This window comes from Chanos chanos, chromosome 13 (assembly GCF_902362185.1).
Source record: "Chanos chanos chromosome 13, fChaCha1.1, whole genome shotgun sequence".
Classification (NCBI taxonomy): Eukaryota; Metazoa; Chordata; class Actinopteri; order Gonorynchiformes; family Chanidae; genus Chanos; species Chanos chanos.
The window spans coordinates 20,923,949-20,934,543 of record NC_044507.1 but is presented as its reverse complement, the minus strand read 5'-3'; the positions used below and the strand labels follow the sequence as shown (position 1 = coordinate 20,934,543).

Genomic DNA, 10,595 nt, shown 5'->3' with positions numbered 1-10,595 from the left:
TTTCCCATGCCACAGACTGGAAAGGAGGAGAGAATCACAAATCAAAGAGCAGTGTGGAAAACCACAGTGACAGAGCAGTACTGTGGAAAATAAAACCCTCACGTTTGCCTTCTTATATGAGTCCAAACAAAACCCTGTCTCCACACACACACACGCCACACAGCCCCCACACACAGTCACCTCACACCAAAACAACCCAATCACATTCAGAATCAGAGACAGAGACAGAGACTGAGAAAGAGAAAAAGAGACAGAGAGAAAGAGACAGAGACTGAGGGACTGAACACAGCTACGCAGACACCGCACTGAGCACAACCACAGAGGAAAGGAAGAATACACTCAAAGAGAGTGAGAGGAAAAAATAAATTCAGACAGGAAAAAGAGACAGAGACTGAGAAAAAGAGACAGAGAAAAAGAGACAGAGACTGAGACAGAGACAGAGAAAAAGAGACGGAGACAGAGACAGAGACAGAGACAGAGACAGAGAAAAAGAGACAGAGAGACAGAGACTGAGACTGAGAAAAAGAGACAGAGACAGAGACTGAGAAAAAGAGACAGAGACAGAGACAGAGACTGAGAAAAAGAGACAGACAGAGACTGAGGCAGAGAAAAAGAGACAGAGCCCACCACAGGTCTGTCATTGAGGTGAATGAAAGAGAAAGACATAGAGAGAGAGGGAGAAAGGAGGGAGAGAAAAAGAGAGAGAGAGAGAGAGAGAGAGAGGGAGAGAGAGAGAGGGAGAAAGGGAGAAGGGGGGAGAGAGAAAGAGAGAGGAGTACTGATGAGGTGTTATTCTGTAAACGGAGTCCTTGTAAAAAAGAAAAAAAAAAAAGAAGAAGAAGAAAAAAAGAAACATCCCTGCTGTTTCTTAAGCAGATGTTGTAGCGATCACGCTGATCCACATTAGCACCATTAGCACTTTACATGTCACCTTCATTGCTATTCCTATGCTGGCTCTCCACGCCATAATGAGGCAGTCATTTGACTAACAGTGTTAAACTCTTTAGGCTCAAGTGTCAGAGACGCTAAAAAAAAAAAAAAAAAGAAAAGAACAGAAAAGAAAGAGAAGAAGGAGGGGTGGAAGAGAAGACCCCAGAGAAAAGCTCTGGTTTCTCACTGACAGAGTGGGAAGGCCCGTGTCGGCAGAGTCTGTTGGTAGCTCTGTATTGTAACCATTATAGTCCTCTAGCTGTGTGGAGTTGTCTTTTTTTTCTTTTTTTTTTTTTTTTGAGGCTCTTGTAAAATCACAGTTGGCAAACAGAAGAAGGGAGAGAGAGAGAGAGAGAGAGAAACAGAGAGAGAGAGGGGGAAAGAGAGAGAGAGAGGGAGAGGGAGAGAGAGAGAGAGAGAGAGAGACAGAGAGAGATGGCAGACCATCAGGCTTCAGTTGAACGCCCTGGCCTGCTCTCTAATGAGAAGCACATTTGGAGGAGCTGAAGTATGCTTTACGTGGCAGTGCGCTGGATTCAGCACTTTACTGCCGAACGCTCTGAGGCAAACTCTTTATAAATAGACAACGAAACGGAAAAAAAAAAAAAAAAGCAAAGCTGGTACAAGTCTCCTTCTGACATTGCGCAATAATAAAAATTACATTCAAGGATATTTTCACTCCCCGTCTTTTGAGAAAGTTTTTTTTTTTTAAAATGTCCGAAAGAAAGATACCAGTAAAGCAGAAGCTGCTCAGAAATGAAGAGGAATTGCCTCCGACCGATCTGTCCTGACCCGTGCGTGGTTGGTTTAAAAACGAGAAATGAACGTCTCATACTACAAGTCCTTCAAAATGTTTACAAAACACAGCAGAGTCATCTTAACGCTTGACGATTTCGTCTGACATTTGCCCAGTAAGACACAGCCGTCTGACGCGGGAAGTCCTTAACTCTAGCTTTCATTCCTATACACGCTAGTAAACACGGACTGCAGCCTCTCACACACACGCTGTTACATTACTGCTCCTGCAGCTGGGTGCTAAAATTGTAATGTTAGCCACTGACACAACCTGAAATGGAACCCAGAGAAAGAATATGTATGTGTGTGTGCGTGTGTGTGTGTGTTTGTGAGAGAGAGAGAGTGAAAGAGAGAGTGAGAGAGAGTGATACACAGAGAGAGTGGAAGAAGGCAAAACAGCTGCTGATAACGTAGCTTGAAAAAGAGTTGCTGAAGGGGTCTCCCTTTCTTCGTGGCATGCTCACACACACACACACACACACACACACACACGCTCTCTCTTTCTCTCTCTCTCTCTCTCTCTCTTTCTTCCCCTCTCTCTCTTTCCTTCTCACACACACACACACACACACACACAGCAGCTTTACTCTGCAGCCACAGCACAAAGGCAAGACTGGCATAAAGAGAGAGAGAGTGAGAGAGAGAGAGAGGGAGAGAGAGAGAGGGTTAGAGGGAGAGAAAGAGGGAGAAAAGCAGGAATACGCTTGGTAAGCAAAGTAAGAGGGAAAAAAAAAATACCTGCTCCACCATCTTGCTCCCTTTTTCCTCCATAAACTAAGCAGCTGCCTTAGTCCCAAGCCCCACAGCATCTGCCCAGAGCAAGCATCAATTATGGATGAGGGTGTGTGTTCACCGCTGTGTGTAGCGCGAGTCTTGTGTGTGTGAGAGAGAAAGACAGAGTGTATATGTGTGTGAGTTTGAGCATGTGTGTGTGTGTGTGTGTGAGTGTGTGTGTGTGTGTGTGAGTGAGTGGGAGGGAGGGATGGAAGGGGAGGAGTAGAAGGAGGGAGCTAATGCAAGCAAAACCTATGCCTCCCAAATTCTCTCTCTGTCTCTCCCTTTTTCCCTTCTCACAAACTCTGCCTCTGCCTGCCATTAACGGCCGTCCCGCAGCATTGGATGAGACTCCTAATGGTCCGCAAGATCACAAAAAAAGTAATAATAATATTGACAAAAAAAAAAAAAAAGTGAAACTTTAAGAAATTAATTCTAAGGCAGCAACTGAAAACGGAATCTATGTGACACCATTGTAACGTAGTGTGTCTGCTTCTACACAAAGTGCTTCTCATAGCAAATTTAAGGACAAGATAAAAACAGCCAAATAGTCATCCATAAAGGCCCATTTTTAAATGAGATATCTTTCCCATAAGCTTTTTAAAATACAGCATAATGTCAGATTATTCAAACTGTGAACAACAATGTGTTATTCAGATCAGCCTCATATTTGAAGAGAAGAGAGCAGATTTCCAAACGTATTGTCTCTTGAACATAAAATATCAGTATAATATCATCCCAATCTCACTTCATTACTAAGACACGTCATCCCATGTCAAATGTTTTAGACGAGTGAATTCCCGTGTGGTTACTACGCAGCGTCAGTTACTCAGTGATCCTGAATGTCAACTGTTGACTGTAGGTCCGCCGCAAGTGGCCGATCTCCTCTGATTTTCACTGGATTCCCAAACTGATTTACCATTGCTATGAAACACACCTCCCTGCTGCTTATCAGCCCTAAGCCCTGCTGCTGCAGTACTAGCGCACTAGTACTAGTACCACGCCCTTACTCTCAGACTGTTTTGCTCTTGCGCAGCGAAATTCTCGCACGAATTCGGCTGAAGCAAGGCCTTCCCAGTCTCCTGCTGGTTACGCCCTTCCTTTTCCTTATAGATCGGCTCCCACATCAACCTTCACCTTTGTTTTCCTCATTGTTCGATGCCTGATACACGAAGGTGTGTGTGTGTGTGAGGACAAATGGACTGCCCCCCCCCCCCCCCCCCCCCGCCACTCAGGTTAAGTCAGCTGGCTCAGGTCCAGGCCTGTAGGGGGCCTGTTCAGCTGGACTTACCTAAGGTTTAGAGGGTAAAGATACAAAGACCCCCCCCCCCCCCGCTCCCAAAAACAACTGCCACACAATGACACCAGAGTCAGCCACCTCAGCACGGGAGGCACTGGGGCAGAAAAAAAAATAAAAACCTGCCAAACTTCCTCCTCTACCTCATTTATTCTGCTGTGTGTTGGCACCAAATGAGTGCTCAAAGCTTCCCCTCGTACTGCAAGGGCTTCAGCTTCTGTTTCATCCAGCGTGTTGTTCACACCCTTACTGAGCGCTTCTCTGGTGGAGTTTGCTGTTTGGTGAGTGTGCAAGACAGCTTGGAAGCCCCAACATCAAATCTTGCTCTTCCGTCTCCGAGTAAACAAATTAATAATGCAGGAGGCGTTGTAGAGCGCTGGTGCAAACTCTTTCAAAAAAAAAAAAAAAAAAGTAACCCATTTCCCAGCAGGCGGGCTACCTTTTAAACATGCAAGCCCCAGAATACACGCCTGGCAAATGCCACGCTGATATAACGTGTAACAGTTTAGCTTGCTGATCCGTCCTTAGCAGCAGCTGCGCGCTCTCTATCTCTCCTTTCCGGAACATTCCGAGGGAGACAGGAGGGCGAGCGAGAGCGTTGTTTGTGCCAGGCCTGCGGGACCACGCGTGTGCTACTGCCCAAGAGGTGCGTCAGCTGGCCTCCCGTTAATGGGCAGGCCCAGTGGATGGGCCGAACCGCGGCTAACCTTGCCTTGTTTCCCATTATCATATTAGCACACATTAGCAAGAAAGAAAAGGAGGGGTGGGGGGGGGGGAGGATGCACTCATCTGCTGCCTCAGCTTTGCTTTAGCGTGGCCCACCCGCGCGTTAGCACACCATGCAAATGAAGACGTGGAGAAGGATCAGTTCATCAATCACGTTCACGGGGGGATAGTGTGCGAAGGAAGAGGATTAGCGGGGCCTCCGCGGACTCTCTCTCAGGTCTCCTTCCTGTCACGCGCCGTCTTTAATTAAACATCTTAAAGCACTCGCCCAGAATGCTCTCCAGCAAAACCAGGAGTCGCGCTGCTCGTTTGTCAAACCCCGAACACAAACCGCTCTGTTCCTCCGCACGCTGCGTCCCAGACCCCGCTCTACCTTCCGAACCAAGGTGCGCACGGAGCAAACACCTGCCTTCCCTCACTGCAGATAGCATCTCCTCCGTCTGTGTGACCTTAATTGCTACCTGATGGGAACTTTGGTGGCCCTGGTTATGACAATGACACTCTCCAAATAGCTTGGCCCTTGCTCTCATTAGAGGGAAACCAAAGCCAAAAAAAAAGGCAGGATTTTATTTTCAGGTCAAGTGATTGGTGAGGAAATGACAGAAGGCAGATGTGTCCTGGTTGTAACTTGCCAGCAGAGACCGTGTGTGTGTGTGCATGTGTGTCTGCCTGTGTATGTGTGTGTGTGTGTGAGTGTGTGTGTGAACTTGTGTGAATGTGTGTTGTGTGTGTGTGTGTGTGTGTGTGTGTGTGTGCAGGGTGTAATTAGTATTAGGGGCTGATCTGGATTAAGTGGTGTACTGTGACGGACACAAATCCCGTCTAGTCGATATCAATAACAGTAGAAATCTCTGTAGAATCACAAAGAAAACACTCAGTGCCACTGAATGGAAGACAAGACCTTGTGCAGGGGACTTGCCACACACACACACACACAAACACACACACACACACACACACACACACACACACACACACACACACACAATACACTCATTTACCAATACACCAATGCTGGGCACGTCCACGCACATACAAACCACATAAACAGCGCCCAGTGGACACTTAGAAGTAATTAAAGATCCGACTGTTAATCTTTCAATCAGAAACGAACTTTTCAAAGGCCTAAAGAACGCAACAGTGGAGCGGGCAATGCACCAGTGAAAGGAGAGACAGACCACACAGAGCCAAATATGTGAAAGCATTTTTAGACACACAACCAAAGAAAGTGTGCCTAAAACTGCAACAACATTATATTACAATATTACATTACATGACACTGTAAATATGGTGTTTACTTTTTTTAGACATGAAGTATGCACTTTCCCCGATGGCTTTGGGCCAAATCCTGGCTTTTTTTTAGCATGCTGCGAAGGTTTAAAATCGCTCGCTTACTCAACTGCACACAACTCTGAACCACAAACAGGCAATTTGGAATAAAAAAACGATAATCTGAGCCATGGGTTTGCTAACAGACCTAGTCTTTCCCTTTGGTTTAATGATATTGCATTTTTTTTTTCCTTTTAGCTCTTCGCTTTCATAGCGTGGGATGCCATAAAATATCACTGATGCTGTAGAACTAAGATATCGAGAATTGGATTTAACAGAAACTCAAGTGGGCGTGTGTCGAATTCAAAGCTGTGCATTCATTACCTCCATTATCTACCTCGGTTTACAAAACACGAGTGCTCTACCCTGCCCCCTTCATACACAGATCATTTCAGTCCTCTTTATTGCTGGTCCTCCGGTTGCATGAGGCTGTATTGTATGAGGGCAGAGGGGGCATGTCCCTGAGTCTTCTCCACTGACTTGTGCGTTTCATTATTTCAGATACAGTCGGCTGACCAGAGCCGAGCTGAAAAACCCCAGTCACTGCTCCCCAAAGTATATGCCCGTCCATCAGCTCGCAGGACTGGGGCGCTCACAGATACAATTACTTCTATCTTCAACCAATCGCAAGACTGGATCGCTCACAGATATGATTACTTCTATCTTCAACCAATTGCAAGACTTGATCGCTCACAGATACGATTACTTCTATCTTCAACCAATCGCAGGACTGGAGCGCTCACAGATGTGATTACTTCTATCTTCAACCAATCGCAGGAATGGAGCATTCACAGATACGACTACTTTTATCTTCAACCAGTCGCGGGATTCATACCTGTCATGAATATTGTATATTGATGAATACTGAAACATTGTTGACGAGTATAACTGCTACGCAGATGTAGTGAGCTGCACAGCGAGAACACGCCATTCTCTCACTCGTACCACGCAGCAGTTAGTCTATTGGACTTATAATTACTATGCTATGCTATTGAGTGTGAAAATCTGTGAGATTTAACAAGATCTGCGAGATTTAGTCTCACGTACATGAGATGTGGGAAATGTTGAAAATCTGTGAGTCTCCAGGAAAAAAGTGGGAGACTTGACGGGTATGAGGACTGGACCACTCACAGATACGATTACCTCTATCTTCAACCAATCACAGGACTGGACCACTCACAGATACGATTACGTCTATCTTCAACCAGTCACAGGACTGGAGCACTCACAGATACGATTACCTCTATCTTCAACCAATCACAGGACTGGACCACTCACAGATACGATTACCTCTATCTTCAACCAAGAGCTTCTGCAGATCACCCCTTTTATTTATTTATCTATTTATTTATTTATTGTTTACTATGGATCCAGTGTGCTGTCTGAGAAGACAAAAGGACTGGTGTGCTGGGCTTACAGTATACCTCAGCTCAGAGCTAATCTAATTTCATTTGTCTGTACTGTTCTGAATGTATCGGGTTTATCGTTCAGGGCTGACCGTTTCACAAAGGCGCGGAGATTACGTCGATTTGTTTTGAGTTTTTTGGTAACTCGATGCAACGCTGAAAAGACTTGTCGGTGAGGGGAAAAAAAGAAAGAGAGAGGAAAAAAAAACCTCGCATCCGTAAAGGAGCGGAATGAGAAGCATCTGAGCAAAGCGAGCCCGGGATTGAGTCAGATCTGCCGATACGGAGCGGGTCCAGTGTCGTCCGCAGCCGCCCTCTTCCTGCACGTTAGCCTCTGATACGCATCGCTCTGCAGCGTGCGGCTCCAGCCCCGGGCTCTGCTGCAGATGAGAGCTGCATATACATCTTCACATCGCAGGCCTGCTGCCTGGAGCCTGCCCCCCTTTGCTCAGCTGGAACAAATCTGCTTTTTATTCTGCTCTGCGCAAAGCTCATGTTCTACCGCGCTGGACTTGGAGTTCAACCAGCTGTGTCCAGGCTCTCTCTCTACCCCTCTCTCTCTCCTTTCACTCACCCTCTCTCTCTCTCTTTTTGCCCCCTTCTCCCTGTGCACGACACTCGCCCTTGCTCACTGCGGAAGAAGCGCAGCACGCCATCAAAACATTGCCATGGCCTCTAATAAAGCCAGATTGTTACAGATCCCTGTTTTAGGCTAATTTACTAATCAGTGATTTGGGGTGGCTTCCCCAAAGCTGCTGCCTTGTGCCCAAAGACGACCATTCCCTTTTTCCTCCCTCATACACACACACACACACACACACACACACACACACACACACACACACACAGGCACTCTCCCTCCTCCCAGCCCCTAAAAACACCCTCTCCAGCTCCAATGCGCTCTAATTACATGTATTCAGTGTCATGGTGTTGAGGAGAAGGAGTGTGTGCCAGAGACGAACAGACAGCAGCAGCAGAAAGAGTCCTAACCATATGGATACAGCCTGCAAACTGTCACACTCACTTTATGGATGTTATCACACAGGATGCAGTCAGGCAGGTTCACAAACAGTCCCCGGGCAAAGGCTCTGCACACACACACACACACACACACACATTGTGAGTCACTTGTCCTCTATTACCTTTCATAAAATGAATCTCTCTCTCTCTCTCTCTCTCTCTCTCTCTCTCACTCTCTCTCTCACTCTCTCTCTCTCTTTTTCCTAACTCTTAGAGATGGCTCATTAGAAGTGAGTTTAATTCTATTGTCATGTTTGTGTTATGAGTGCATGAATGAGACACAGCTAACTCCAGGCTCTCTGTGTGTGTGTGTGTGTTAGACGATTGATCATTGTTGATCTCTGCCGCTCAAGGCTAACACGCGACGTTCAAAAAAGGGCTGCTGCTTATGTAAGATCAGTGTTCTTTAGATGTGACTGAGTCTTGCGCGGGGAACAAACGGGCAGAGAGCTAGCAGAAAGCACGCCAAAGAGCCAAGCCGTCACAGCACAGTCAATCTGTGCCTGTTCAAACAACCAAACAAGGGCTTAATTACAAGTTAGCAAGTTAGCGTGGTAGCTATTGCTTTGCTTGATACAGAGGTAATTATATTACCAGAGCTCTCTCTCTCTCTCTCTCTCTCTCTGTGTATACTTGTGGTATCTTCAGAGGGATCACATATTTGGCTTTTCTTTCCTTCATTAGCATCTCAGTGATTGTGCATTAGCCCCAGATCAATGACTTATTTAGCGTGTGGCGTGACAGGGCTCACAGATTTATTATTCAAGTGGGCGGTGATGGAAGTGATCAGAGAGGCTCATGGGTAACGCGCACTGGCTGCTGCCGAAGACAGCGCCTGAGTCATCGGCAAGCTTCTCATAGGAACCAGCGCAGGAGAAAACAATAGCACACACACACACACACACACACACACATACATTTCTCTCTCTCTTGCTCTCTCTCTCTCTCACTCACTCAGGGCTATTAAAAGAATTTCCTCTGATTAACTCAAGCAATTGAAAGCACAAAAGTGAATGCACACATGCTTTACTGGCTCCATGTACTGGGATTTAGAAGATTAAATGAACGTTTGACCAAGTGTTTGTGCCTAAGTGCGTGTGCATGTGTGTGTGTGTGCGCGTACGTGTGCGCGTGAGACTTTGCAGGTGCTCGTTTGATGTGAGTGGTTTTTGTAGACGCTGGCATGTGTATTTGAATGCTGTGCCACAAAACCAGTGCATGTCTGGAAGATTACAGAGGAATGTACATTTCCTCTCCACTGATATGAAATATGAATGGGGAACGAACCCACAGCAATTACTCCAACTCCAGACTTCACACACACACAAACTCACACACACACACACACACACACACACACGCATGCATGGTGACTGTGGTCTTTTAGTGCGACAGAGTCACAAACATAACAATGCTTATGGGAACCATGTGTTCTTCCTGCGCGCTGCTGCAACACTTGTCAGGTGGAGGTGATTTTAATTGCTGTGATTATTTACCGGGCTGAAACAAAGTGGTGTGCTGGTGCTCCAGCCATCCTGTCACACTGGTAGACAGGAACACGACGGTGAGAGCGAGCTCATTTCCCCTTCCTCCTCTCTGACTCAAAGCTACGTGGTGAAAGAACATTCATCATGCTTCATGTTTAACCTTGGAACCATGTCATTTACTCTGACACTGCTGTCTATGTTTTATTATGAACTGCATGGCTAGCCAATCTCTCTCTCTCTCTCTCTCTCTCTCACTCTTTCTCTCTTTCTCTCTCTTTCTCTATGTCTCTCTCTTTCCGTCTGTCTGTCTCTCTCTGTATCCCTTTTCTTTCTCTGTCTGCCTGTCTGTCTCTCCTCCCCTCTTTCTTTTGATTTAGATTACATGCTTTTAAATTGAAGCTTGTGCAGTGTTGAAGCCAACCCGTGATTTTAAGTTGAAATTCGTGCAATGGTGAAGCTGGCTCGTGATTTTAAGTTGAAGCTTGTGTAGTGTTAAAGCTGACTTGTGATTTTAAGTTGAAATTTGTGCAGTGTTGAAAGTGACTCATGATTTTAGGTTGAAATTTGTGCAGTGTTGAAGCTGACTTGTGATTTTAAGTCGAAGCTTGTGCAGTGTTGAAGCTGACTTGCGATTTTTTGTCTTCCTCTGTGCTTCTCTCTCATATTGCTCACACTCTGGATTATCTGCAGATCAATAGATAGCTAAGCAGCTCAGAGGTTTTGATCAGTGGACTGCGCTATTTTTACTGCATGTAGAAAAGAGAAAAAAGAGAGAGAAAAAAAACAGAAAAGAGAAAGCAAGAGAGAAAATGAGAGAGAAAGAGAGAGAGG

At 45.9% G+C, this 10,595-nt stretch overlaps 1 protein-coding gene across 2 annotated transcripts in view; it reads right to left on the bottom strand.

Annotated features, from left to right (window-relative positions):
• The window catches only part of rbfox1 (RNA binding fox-1 homolog 1), a 103,199-nt gene that overhangs the window by 39,504 nt on the left and 53,100 nt on the right, over positions 1-10,595 (bottom strand). The window contains exon 1 of one of the 2 annotated variants that reach the window (XM_030790112.1): positions 2,464-2,514. The exons of the other annotated variant lie outside the window; for it this stretch is intronic. Within the exon in view, the coding sequence (XP_030645972.1) occupies positions 2,464-2,496 (33 nt within the window). The 5' untranslated portion in view covers positions 2,497-2,514. Of the gene's footprint in view, positions 1-2,463; positions 2,515-10,595 lie in introns of those variants that run through there. 2 annotated transcript variants of the gene reach the window in all.